At 58.7% G+C, this 13,239-nt stretch overlaps 1 gene segment (V, D, J or C); it reads right to left on the bottom strand.

Moving 5' to 3' along the window:
* Nucleotides 1-278: 278 nt before the first annotated feature.
* Nucleotides 279-9,303, bottom strand: LOC108513241 (Ig mu chain C region-like). The segment is given in 5 exon segments: nucleotides 279-802; nucleotides 982-1,299; nucleotides 1,522-1,857; nucleotides 1,948-2,262; nucleotides 9,111-9,303. Coding segments are annotated over 4 exon segments (1,128 nt in total).
* Between the last annotated feature and the right edge of the window lie 3,936 nt (nucleotides 9,304-13,239).

The raw sequence follows: 13,239 nt of genomic DNA, 5'->3' as shown, positions 1-13,239 counted from the left end.
CTGTCCATGTGTGCCCACACATGCCTGTGTGCTGCCTGTATACGTGTGGCCTTGCTTTCAGCTTGCTTTCTGGAAGCAATAGGAGGAATGGCAAGTCTGAGGTCAGCCTGCTGTGAGCAGCTGCAGGGAGTTTAGGGGTTTCTGGAAGCCACTGTGGCACGCAGGTGGGTGAGGCAGGGGTGGAGGCTGTGGAGGAAGGTGGTCTGTAGGGGAGGCGCAGAGTGGGTGCAGCACAGCCACCACCCCAGCAGGCTAGAGCATTGTGCACTCAGGACCAGTATCTTTTGAATGGATCTTTTTATTTCTAATTTTATAAGATGCAACATCTCACCCCGTTGACACGGTTAGTTTGCGCGCGCGCACACAGAGCGGCCGGCCGCCCTGAGCCTGTGGGCAGGCCAGCAGGGTCAGTAGCAGGTGCCAGCTGTGTCGGACATGACGAGGGACACGTTGTACAGGGTGGGTTTACCGGTGGACTTGTCCACGGTCCTCTCGGTGACCCTGTTGGGCAGGGCCTCATGGGCCACGACGCAGGTATAGGTCTCCCCCGTGTTCCAGTCATCTTCAGACACGGTCAGGATGCTGTGGGCGAAGTACCGGCCTGGGGCCTGGGGCTCAGGCATTGGGGCACTGGTCACATACTTCTCCTGGGACAAAGGCTGTCCCCTCTGCATCCACTGCACGAAGATGTCCGCGGGAGAGAAGCCCGTCACCAGGCAGGTGATGGTGGCCAACTCCCGCAGATTCAGCTGCTCCCGGGCTGGTGGCAGCAAGTAGACCTCGGGCCTGTGCATGGCCACCCCTGTGAGAAGAGATGGTGGTGAGGGCAGGGCAGTGAGGGGACCGGCCTGTGGGCTGGGGGCAAGTCCCTTTTCCCCAGTTGCCCAGACAACGGGGGAGTGAGGGGTGCTCTCCACCATGCCCCAGAGGCCAAGGGAGGGTCCCAGGGAGTGCAGGAAGAGGGGCAAGAGTGGGGCCTACCCTTGGGCCTGGAGATGGTCTGCTTCAGCGGCGAGGGCAGGTCCGTGTGGGTCACAGTGCAGCTGAAGCTCTCCCCGGAGTTCCAGTCGTCCTCGCAGATGCTGGCCTCACCCACGGCGCTGAAGGTCCCATTGGGGTGGCTCTCGGAGATGTTGGTGTGGGTTTTCAGAGCTTCGCCATTCTGGCGGGTCCAGGAGATGGTCACACTGTCGTAGGTGGCCAGGTCTGTGACCAGGCAGGTCAACTTGGTGGACTTGGTGAGGAAGATGCTGGCAAAGGATGGGGGGATGGCGAAGACCCGGATGGCTATGTTTGGATCTGAAGTCAAGAGAAGGGAGTCAGAGGTGGGGCAGGTGTGGATGTCGGTCGAGGCGTGGTTCCCACCCAAAGAGTAGCAACAGCCTCTGCCGAGCCCCTGCTCTTGGCCGCTCTGGGAAGCCAAGGCTCAGGGAGCAGATGGCTGCGTCTGGGTGGTGAATGCCAGACCCAAGTGGACCCCTGTGTGTTGGTGGGTGCTGCCCTCGGGGACAGGTCACTCACTGATTTCACACAGGGAGGACACATTCTTCTGGAAGGTCAGGCCCCTGTGATCCACGCGGCAGGTGAACACCCTCTGGCCGAGCCAGTCGTTCTCGCTGATGGTCAGTGCGCTGGTCACCTTGAAGGTCGTGGGCCCAGACTCTTTGGCTTCAGCCTCCACCTGGTCCGTGGTGATGCCAGACTCCACCTGCTTCCCGTCGCGCAGCCAGGACACCTCAACCTGCCGGGGGCTGAAACCTGTGGCCTGGCAGATGAGCCTGGACTCGCGGGGGATGCCGACGAAGCCGTCGCGGGGTGGGACGAAGACACTCACGTTGGGAGGCAGCTCGGCAACCACTGCAGTGAGGGACACGCGTCAGCTTGGTGCCCGCCACTCCTGCCCCCTTTGGCTCCCTCTCTGCCCCGGTGGGTGGGCCCCTCCCTCACCTGGAAGAGGCACGTTCTTTTCTTTGTTGCCGTTGGGGTGCTGGACTTTGCACACCACGTGTTCGTCTGTGCCCTGCATGATGTCCTTGGAAGCCAGCAGCACCTGCGAGGTGGCCACGTACTTGTCCTTTCTCAGGACTGATGGGAAGCCCCAGACGCCGTTGCTGATGTCAGAGTTGTTCTTGAATTTCCAGGAGAAAGTGATGGAGTCGGGAAGGAAGTCCTGTGCCAGGCAGCCAACGGCCACTTTGTTCGTGTCCAGCGGGGCATTCTCACAGGAGACGAGGGGGAAAAGGGTTGGGGCTGACGCACTCCCTGAGGACCCGCAGGACAAAAGAGAAAGGGAGGGGTGAGGAGCTGCCTTCTTGTGCCCTGCCTGTCGGGGCTGAGTGGCGTTCCGAGTGGCCCTCTCTACTTGTGTCCCGCTGTGGCTGCCCCACCAAAGCCAAGGCCACCTGCAGGCCTCCAAAGCCCAGATTGTCACGGCTAACAGGGGTGGTGGGGCTGTGGCGAGGCCTCGGGTCTTTGTCCAAGGCTGTCAGGGCTGCAGGCCTCAGCCTGTCCTGCTGCAGGGCCCAGCGCTGAACACCTGGGCAGACCTGGGGTCTCCTGGAGCAGGTGGAGCCGCCCCTGCCACCATTCAGTTGGCTGCCCTGCTGCACTCTGAGGCCTGCCTGCCCCTGGCTCCCTGCTCAGAATGGCTGAGGGCTCAGGTTTGGGTGGACCAGGCCTGCTTTCCCTTGAGGCAGCAGCAGGTAGGTGCTGCACACACTCAGCTCCCAGCACATGCAGCTGGAGGGCCCAGGTTGCATACCTGAATGGGAAGCCTGGAGCCACACACCCTGCAGGCAGCCAATAGAGAGCTTGGTCCCTCCAACCCAGCTTATGCTGCCCCCATCTCAGCCACACTCCAGCTACCCTGAAGTCTCCCCAGGCAGACATCCCAGGCCTGGGAGTGAGTATAGGGATGGTGGATGTGAGGGGAACGCAGTGTAGACTCAGCTGAGGCTATTCATTGGTGTCTGACAAGATCATGAAGACTGGCCCAGTGCCATGTCTTCCAGTTCATCCCAGCCCAGGCCAGCTCAATGCAGCTCAGCCAAGCCCAGCTCAGCAAAGCCAAGCTCAGCTCAACCCAACTCAGATGAGCTCAGACCAGCTCAGCCCAGCCTAGCGGAGCTCAGACCACCTAAGACCATCTCAGCTCAGCCCAGCTAAGCCCAGTATAGCCCAGCCCAGTTAAGCACAGTTCAACCCAGCTCAGCACAGTTCAACCCAGCTCAGCCCAGCTCAGCACAGCCCAGCTCAGCCCAACCCAGCCTAGCCCAGCTCACTCAACCCAGCTCGGCTCAGCCCAGCTCAGCACAGCTTAGCTTAGCCCAGCCCAGCCCAGCTCAACCTAGCCTGGCTCAGTGCAGCCTAGCCCAGCCCGGCTCAGCTCAACCCAGCTGAGCTCAGCCCAGGTCAACCCAGCTCAACTCAGCCCAGCCCAGCCCAGCTAAGCCCAGCTCAGTCCAGCCCAGCCTAACTTGGCTCAACTCAGCTCAGCTCAGCCCAGCCCGGACCAGCTCAGCTCAGTTCATCTCAGCTCATTGCAGCCCAGCCCAGCCCAGCCCAACCCGGTTCAGCTCAACCCAGCTCAGCTCAGACCAGGTCAGCCTGGCTCAACTCAGCCCAGTCCAGCCCAGCTCAACCCAGCCCAGTTCAGCCCAGTTCATCCCAGCTTAGCCTAGTTTGGCTCAACCCAGCTCGGTTCAGCCCAGCCTGGACCAATTCAGCTCAGCCCAGCACAGCCCAACATAGGCCAGCCCAGCCCAGCCCAGCACAGCTCAGTTCCGTTCAGCCCACCACAGCCCAGTTTAGCTTAGCTCAGCTCAGCCCAGCTCAGCCCAGCTCAGCCCAACCTAGCCCAGCCCAACCCAGCTCAGCTCAGTTCAGCTCAGCTCAACCCAACCCAGCTCAGCTCAACCCAACCCAGCTCAGCTCAACCCAACCCAGCTCAGCTCAGCCCAGCTCAACTCAGCCCAGTTCAGCTCAGCTCAGCTCAGCCCAGCCCAGCCCCACTCAACCCAGCTGAGCCCAGCTGAGCCCAGCTCAGCTCACCTCAGCTCAGCTCAGCTCAGCCCAGCCCAGTTCAGCTCAGCTCAGCCCAGCCCAGCCCCACTCAGCCCAGCTCAGCTCAGCCCAGCCCAGCTCAGCCCAGCTCAACTCAGCCCAGTTCAGCTCAGCTCAGCTCAGCTCAGCCCAGCCCAGCCCAGCCCCACTCAACCCAGCTGAGCCCAGCTGAGCCCAGCCCAGCCCCACTCAGCCCAGCTCAGCTCAGCTCAGCTCAGCTCAGCTCAGCCCAGCCCCACTCAGCCCAGCTCAGCTCAGCCCAGCCCAGCTCAGCCGAGCTCAGCTTAGCCCAGCTCAGTTCAGCCGGGCACAACCTGGCTCAGCCCAGCTCAGTTCAGCCGGGCACAACCTGGCTCAGCCCAGCCCATCCCAGCTCAGCACAGCCCAGTTCAGCTCAGCTCAGCTCAGCCCAGCTCAGCCCAGGTCAGTTCAGCCCAGCCCAGACCAGACCAGACCAGACCAGGTCAGTTAAGCTCAACCCAGATCATCCCAGCTCAGCTCAGCCCAGCTTGGCTCAGCCCAGCTCAACCTGGCCCAGCCTGGTCCAGGTCAGCCCAGCCCGTACCGCCCAGCCCAGCTCATCCTGGTTCAGCTCAGCTTGACCGAGCTCAGCCCAGGTCCGCTCAGCCCAGCCCAAATCAGCTCAGCACAGCCCAGCTCATCCCAGCCCAGCTCATCCCAGCTCAGCCCAGCACAGCTCAGCCCAGTTCAGCCCAGCACACCTACTTCAGCTCAGTTCAGCTCAGCCTAGGTCAGCTCAGTTGAGGTAAGCTCAACCCAGCCCAACCCAACCTGACTGAGCCCAGCAAAGCCCAGCAAAGCCCAGCTCACCCTAGCTCAGCTTAGCTCAGCCCAGCCCAGCCCTGCCCAGCCCAGATCAGCCAAGCCCAGGTTAGCTCAGCCCAGCTCATTCCTACCCAGGTTAGCTCAGCCCAGCTAAGCTCAACTCGGCTCAGCTCAGCCTAGCTTGGCTCAGTCCAACACAGCACGCTCAATCTGGTTCAGCTTGGCTCAGCCCAGTTCAGCTTGGCCCAGCCCAGCTTAGCCCAGCTCAGCTCCGCTCAGCTCATCTCAGCTCAGCTCAGCCCAGCTCAGCCCAACCCAGCCCAGCAAAGCATAGCTGAGCCCAGGTCAGCCCAGCATAGCTTAGCTCTTAGTTCTCTAGCAGGCTTAGCTCTGCTCAGCTCAGCCCAGCTCAGCCCAGCCCTGGTTAGCTCAGCCCAGCTAAACTCAGCTCAGCTCAGCTCTGATGAGCTCAGCCCAGCTTGGGTCAGCCCAACACAGCCTGCTCAGGCTAGCCCAACCTAGCTCAGCTCAGCTCAGCCCAGCCCAGGTTAGCTCAGCCCAGCGCAGCCCCTGCCCTGGTTAGCTCAGCCCAGCTAAGCTCAACTCAGCTCGGCTCACCCTAGCTTGGCTCAGCCTGGTTCAGCTCAGCTCAGCTCAGCCCAGCCCAGCCCGGCCGAGCTCAGCTCAGCCTAGCCTTGCTCAGCTCAGCCCAGCTCAGCCCAGCCCAGCCCAGCAAAGCATAACTCAGCCCAGGTCAGCCCAGCTCAGCACAGCTCAGCCCAGCCCGGCTCAGCCCAGCTTAGTGCAGCCAAGCCCAGCTCAGCTCAGCCCAGTTCAGCGTTGTTTAGTCTAGGTCAGCTTAGGTCAGTTTTGCCCATCCAAGTCCATTTCTGAAAGCTGGATGGAGTTATCATGGCTAGAAACGGTCAGCCCACCGGACCTGCTTGTCTCAGCTAAAGCCATCTCATTGCCAGGTTCCTGCACCGCCAGGCTGGCTTTCATCTTTTGTCTCCCTCTACTTGATACCCCAGTTTCCGGCAGTCCTGCCCTCGCACCGCCTGGGTTTTGGTCCCACAGCAGTACCAACCATGACCACCCTCCACTACCTGGGTGGCATATTTCTTTGCTGCTTTAAAGTTATTAGAACATCTTCAGAATTAGACCAATAACTTAGGAGCCTATACTGTGATAAAAGTGAGGAGCTCCCCTTGCTCTAGAATCGGCAGCATAGCTTCTGCACCGAGAGGAGGGTATTGAAATGCTCAAAGCCTCCACCTTCTCGGAGCATCTCCTCCCTTCTGAGTCTGAAATAAACCCCTGCCTTTAAATTCCCTCTAGATAACAGTCATCATTGGAAACAACCAAGAAATGCATTTTATCTGAATTTGCCACTTAAAATTCTGCCATTTACCGCAAATCGCTTTGGAAGGCATGGGCTACTTTCAAGGGTGCGATGACCTAAGTCAATGATTTAGACAAGAGCGATGCCAGTGGGGCTGAAGCATCATGACTCATGCCATCCGCATTCAGAGGTTGCAGAAGAGCTCGGGTGACCTCTCCTTCAAACGGGCTTTAGGGAAAGTTAAATGGGAGTGACCCAGACAATGGTCACTCAAAAGACTCACACAAATGAGTCTCCTGCTCTTCATCAAGCAGTTAAGACCAATTCCCCTTCTAGTGGAAATAAGACATCAAATACAAAGTTTTAAGAGAAGCGAATGCAGCAGCGGCAGCTGCCTGTCTCTTACCATGTCAGGTGTGTAGTCACTGCGAGCCTTGCAAGGCTTTGGCATGGAATCATTCCTCCAAGTCCATTAACAAGGGCTGGGTCCTGAGCAGCCAGTTGGCCTGGTGGCAGAAGCCACACATCCCAGCTCTGGGTAGTCCGGGGAGACCCAAAGCCCAGCCTGGGCCTGGCAGGCCCCCTCCCAGAGCCTCCGCTAGGCCAGTCCGGCTGAAGCTGAATCGGTGACTCCGAGCAGAACCCGTCCTTCTAAGGTGTCTCCACAGTCCTGTCTTCAGCACTATCTGACTGAGTTTTCTCTTAAGCCACAAACTAGCATGTTTAACTGAAATAATTCAGGATAATGATGCACATTTTACCTAAAACTTATCCTAAAGTGAGTAGTTGAAAGTGGTCTTGAAAAACACTAAAATGAAGGCCACTGTATCGGCATATCAAAGTGTTTCTCCTTAATCACAAAGAGAAAACGAGTTAACCTCAAAAGATTGTGAGCATAGTTATTATAAAAATAATGCTCTGAGGTATTGAAAAAGTGTTTGAAATTAATTATCACATGAAGGGATAACAAACTAATTTTAAAAGTTTTTTGAATGCAGTCATAAACTCTCCCTAAGACTGTGTTTAATTTTTAAAATATCTTTCTTTAAAAATGAATGCAGTTTAGAAGTTGATATCCTGTTTGCACAAACTAGCAGTTGATAAGCTAAGATTGGAAATGAAATTCGGATAGTTAAAAAAAAAAGAGCCTTTCCAGTTTCGGTCAGCCTCGCCTTATTTTAGAAACGCAAATCGTCCAGGTGTTGTTTTGCTCAGTAGAGCACTTTCAGATCTGGGCCCAGGCAAAACCACCTCTTCACAACCAGAAGTGATAAATTTACCAATTGTGTTTTTTTGCTTCCTAAAATAGACTCTTGCGGTGACCTGCTTCCTGCCACCTGCTGTGGGTGCCTGAGACCCCCATGCAGCCATCTTGACTCTAACTCATCATCCACTCCCAGCTTCACTCAATTAATTAAAAAAATAAACTTAATTTATGATGCTCAAAACTCAGTCCTGCATCAGAGCCGACAGCACTGTGCTAGTATTTCTTAGCTAAACTTACTTTGGCCCTAATTCCAGAGACATACCACTCATGGGTGTTAATCAAATGATAAGAATTTCAAATACTTGGACAGTTAAAAAAATTAATATACTTCAAAATCTTTCACATTTTTAAGTCATAATTGTCTTAACCATTTTTCTCTGGAGCCACTTCAAACATATCCCGTCTTTTAACATTTAATAAGCACGCCTCTTAAGATGAACAATCCTTTTCTCTTGGAAACCAACTTCAGGGCACTGAGCTCCTGGGGCCTCCCTAAGCCCCTGTCAGGACAGCAGCCACCCTTTCTGGACTACCTGTGCCCCGACCCTGCTCTCATCAAGACCAAGGCTACGCATCTGTCCTGGCTGGATTCATCCACTCTGACAGTTCTCTTTCCAGACAACAAAGAATTTAAAATGCAGGTTGGCACACAGCACACCTCATAATTCTAAAGAAAATGTTTCATGATTCGCTGTGTGTGCAGCGATCTTGCAGTCCTACAGACACCACACCTGACACACATTCCTCAGCCATCACTAAGACCCCTGGTTTGCTCTGGCATCTCATCCAAATGTGGCTCCCCAAGCCCCCAGGCTCAGTTACTCCATCAGACACATCCAGCCTGAGTCCCATTTTCCAAAGGCATCGGAAAATCCACAGAGGCTCCCAGATCCCCAGTGCCCGTCCCCTCCTGGCCAGTCCGCCCAGGTCCCCTTGGAACATGTCCCGAGGACCAGCCTGCAATGCTCAGAAAACCCCACAGGCAATAGCAGAAAACAAAGGCCATAGAGTGGCCATTCTTACCTGAGGAGACGGTGACCATGACCCCTTGGCCCCAGGAGTCTATACCGTAGTAATCACAATGGCAGAATGTCCATCCTCACCCCACAAAAACCCTGGGCGCCCGGCTCGCATTGTTCCCAGCCACCCAGACCTTCTGTCTCCAGGCGTCACATGGAAGCCGACTGTCTGTGTCCCTGTCCTGCCCTTCTCATGGAACCCTCTGCTGGCCTCCCACGTACCCCACATTCTGGCCTGACCCCTCAGAAGCCAGACCACTGTCGGCCTGGGACATCCAACTGCAAGCAGACGGTTGACAAGTCACCCCCAGGAGTCCAAACACCCCGGCGGGCACCTGTCCCAGAGAGTGGGTGCCTTGGAGCGGGACAGAGCCCTACCACACAATCGTCACCACAGCCCCTAAGAATGCTCCAAATGAAGCAGAGAGTGGTCACCCCAGACCAGCCAAAGGAACCCCCCAGCTGCCGACATCTGTGGCTGGACTTGGGGAGGAGGTGCTGGGTTCCCATTCGAAGGGACCCTCTCCCTGGCTTTCTTTCCTGACCTCCAAAGTGCCTCCAGGACTCTGACCCTGAGACCCCGGCAAGCCGAGTCTCCCTAAGTGGACTCGGAGAGGGGGTGGTGAGGACTCACCTGAGGAGACGGTGACCAGGGTTCCCTGGCCCCAGACATCCAACCAGTTGTCACATTGTGACAACAATGCCAGGACCCCAGGCAAGAACTGGCACCCGCTAAGTCCCTGGGACCCTCTCAGACGGAGCCCGTGGAGGGCCCGGGGTTTTTGGGCCAAGCGACCCCAGAGGCGCAGGGTGGCCCTGACCACAGGGAGACCCCTGCTGCTGGGCGCAGGAGGAGGGAGCGTCTGGAGACCCGGAGCCCTTGCCCCTTGTCTGTGTGGCCGCTGTTGCCTCGGGGTGTCCTCCTGAGCCCCCCAGGCTGCTCCAGGGCTTTCTTGGCAGGAGACCCAGGCACACTTATTTTCCCCAAAAAATGCAGCAAAACCCCTCAGAGTTAAGGCAGGAGAGAGGTTGTGAGGACTCACCTGAGGAGACGGTGACCAGGGTTCCCTGGCCCCAGTAGTCAAAGTAGTCACATTGTGGGAGGCCCCGTTAAGGGGTGCACAAAAACCTGACTCTGACTGTCCCCGGCCAGCTGTGGCAGCCAACCCCGTGACCCAAGATCATTCTGTCCCCAGCACAAGCATGACTCTGCCCACCCTTTGTCCCAGGAGCAGAGTCCCGATTCCCAAAGAAAGGCCTTCTGCTGAATGTGACCCCAAACAGCCCCAGAAGGAGCCCCGGAGGGCCCCACATGGCTCCGCACAGACCAAGGAGCCACTGGACATTATCTCCCAGCTCCAGGACAGAGGATGCTGGACCCAGAGCAAGGAGATGGAAAGAAAGCCATCTTACCTGAAGAGACGGTGACCCTGAGCCCTTGGCCCCAGAAACCAAAAGCATCACACAGGGACACAGTCCCTGTTCCTGCCCAGACACAAACCCATGCCCGTGCAGGACACTCGAATGGGTCACATGGCCCAAGCACAGAGCAGAGGCAGCCGGCGTCCCTGTCCCCAGTCACACAGATCCCCAGGCTGAGACCCAGGCCGGGAGGGGTAACCTTCCCAGGGAGACGGTGGCCGGGCTGCCCTGTGCTCTGGGCCCCAGTGCTCCAAGTACTTGTAGCCACACTAAAGTGTAGGCCTGGTCCCTAGCACCTGAACAGCCAGCGCCTAGCCCCGGCCCCGGCTCTGCCCACAACTTCTCTTTCCCATCCCTGCCCTCGGCCTGCTTGCCATCTGTGGGGGTTGCTGATGGGGCTGAAGCCCAGCAGGGTCCCTGTCTGTCCTTGGGGGCTCCACCTGGCCCCAGGGCTAAGTGACAGCAGGGCTCTGGCATGCAGCCCATGGCAGAGATCCCAGGGATGGCAGCTGGTGTGGCCTCAGGCCAGACCCAGACCAGCTGCAGACCCCAGAGACCTGGCCTGGTGCCTGGACAGAGAAGACTGGGAGGGGGCTGCAGGGGGACTCACCTGAGGAGACGGTGATCGGGGTGCCAGGGCCCCAGAGATCGAAGTACCAGTAGCACAGCCTCTGCCCTCCTGCTTCTCCCATACAAAAACACACCCTCCGCCCTCCCGCCGACCTCCTTTGCTGAGCACCTGTCCCCAAGTCTGAGGCCAAAGCCCTTGCCTGGCCCAGTACACCTGGCTCCCCACTATCCCCAGATAGCAGACTCACCTGAGGAGATGGTGACCAGGGCGCCCTGGCCCCAGTGCTCGAAGTATTCAGCCACAGTGAGTCAGCCCTGAGCCAGGGGTTGCAGAAACCCACAGCTGGGGTCCCTGGAGAGCGTGGTTTTTGCAGAGCTTCCTATCACTGTGTCCCCAGTTAGCACCGTGGTTCCCAGCTCAGCCTAAACCCTGCGGCTGTTAGGGGGCCTGCGGGGCCTGGGGCTGGTCCCCAGGGCGGGTCGGGTCCAGGGGCCCCCAGCACCTTTGCCAGTGCTCTCCCTTCCGCTGTTAGCCCCAGAACATGCGGGAGACCCCAGCCCTCAACCGTGCCAGTCACTCTTGAGTCTCCTGCCAGTCATTTGCTGCTGTTAAGAATCATTAGAGTGCTGAAGGCTGGCGAGTGTGTTTTTCCTTTTCTTATGTAAATTAGAGCAGATCTGAAGCTGGGTCTGTCAGGCCACCTCTCATCCGCTTGCTTTCTGAGTTGTTTTCCCAGCTGCAGAGAGGCCGGGGTGGCAGTGGCTGGGGGAGCCTCCTTGCCTGCAGGGCCACGGCCCCCGCCAGGGCTCCTCACTGGCCCGCAGGGGTAGGGAGACTTTCCTGCTCTGATCCCGTCTGTGGGGCCTGGCGCGGGTTGCCTGGTTGGTTCCACCTATTTACCGACGTTCCACTGAACGGGAGGCCTCAGCGGGTGGTGCTGGGTCTCACCACAGCACCCTGGCGTGGGCTCCCTGTGTGTCCACGAGTGCTAGGTCCCTTCCCTGCGCCTCAGCTGGTCCGCAGTGAGGTCTCAGCTCTTCCCATGGCGGGTGCCAGGGAAGGTGCAAGGTGGTCTAAGGGGAGCCCCTCCCCAGGCCTGCACTGGCTGCCTTCTGCCGAGTCTGGGTGAGGGACTTTGCACACACCACTGGCCAGACGTGGGCTGAGTGGGGCCCTCAGGGAGGCCGAGGCCTGCGGCCAGGTGTGAGCATGGGGGTGTGCCTGGCAAGGGCCTCTGCTGGGGGTGAACTGACGGGCACAGGGTGTCTGGGGTAGGGGAGCTGCCCATGCAGGCTTGCTGGGGAGGGTCTATGTCGGGGCAGAGTTTCAGGGAGAGGAATAGGCAAGGCAAAGGCTGGAAGGCTGGGACCTGTCGTTGGAGGACGCAGGTGGTTTGCTGAGGCTGGGTGGAAAGGGGGCCTGAGTGCCCTGAAGGGGCTGAAGGGTGCTGGGGGCTTGCTTAGAGGCTGCTCAAGAAGACTCCCTCAGGCACCGTGCGGGCAGGGATGTGGGGTCTGGGAGGGAAGGCTGGATGTGGGGAGAGGGTTGGGGCTCCTGTAGGGGTGTGGACAGAATGGTGGCAGTTTGTGGGGTTTCCTATAGGGGTCCAGGCAGGACGGGGGACTCTGAGGTGCTGTCTGGGGCAGTGGATCTCTCTAGACATGGGTGAACAGTTGCCAGCATGGGGCCGGAGTCTTAGGCTGGGACAGGTGAGATAACCCGTCTCCAGCCATGAGGGGCCGAGAACCCATTTGATTAGGGGTGGTTGGGCCCTGATGGCCAGGGAGGCAGCTGTGAGGGGATGAGGTCAGGGAGTGAGGAGGAGGGTGGTCTGTTGCTGGGGGAGTGGCTCTCTGGCCTTTGGACTTCTGGCCCTAGGGGGCGCAGGCAGGGTCAAGGGTCAAGGGAGCAGGCTGAGGGTGGGCTGTGCCTCAAGCCCCCACGCCTGGGCCTCTGGATCCCTGGGCTGGGGGAGGGAGGGCCTGGCTTTCCCTCTCCTCCTGCACTGGGGTCCTGCTGTCTGAGGAAGCAGTGGGGTTCTGAGCTGCCCTTTGAGACTCACAGTTCGTGGTAGGACCCCTTGAGCCCCCAGACCCTTTCCCAAGGCTCTTCCTCTGATGGTCTCAGCTCTGGGGCCTCCTGCATCCTTTGCAGGGGTGAGGGGTGGGGTTTCCAGGTCCCTCCAGAAGCACTGGCTCGACCCCTTGCCCACATCCAGCCCCACCCTGGCCCTGCCTTTTCACACACTTCAGAGGCCTGTTCAGCTCCAGCAGACGTGCAGGCCCATGAGGCCACTGTATATGGCCCCTGTGTGCAAAGCTGTGGCCCTCCACATGGGCAGAGACTCCCATGCCCATGGCTTTGCAGGTGTCTGGGCCCAGCTCCTTCCACAGCATCCTGTGACTGGGTCCTGGGAACACACCCTCTGCCCCCACCTGCCACAAGGACACACCAGGGAAAGCACACGAGTGTCACAGACGTGATGGCCAGATCATGCAATGGGCAGCCAGGGCAGGGCCCACAGGCCAGGTCGAGTTGGCCCCCAGCCTCTCCCCACAGCTGGCATCTCCTGGGGCACCTGTCCCCCCGCAGGGTCACTTAGCCTGGATGGCACTTCCTGGCCTGGCTGCCCTGAGCAGGGCTGGGAGCTGAGCTGAGAGCTGCAGCCCCAAGGGCAGTGCAGAGGGTACTCCGCTCACATAGCCCATGCACTGTTTAGGATGTGGCCTTTCGATCCTGCTCTGCTCACGTGGCCCATGCATTGTTCAGG

Source organism: Rhinopithecus bieti, unplaced genomic scaffold (assembly GCF_001698545.2).
Source record: "Rhinopithecus bieti isolate Rb0 unplaced genomic scaffold, ASM169854v2 scaffold_32455, whole genome shotgun sequence".
Taxonomy (NCBI): domain Eukaryota; kingdom Metazoa; phylum Chordata; class Mammalia; order Primates; family Cercopithecidae; genus Rhinopithecus; species Rhinopithecus bieti.
Note: the sequence above shows the minus strand (reverse complement) of the source record. Positions and strands in the feature narration are given on the sequence as shown.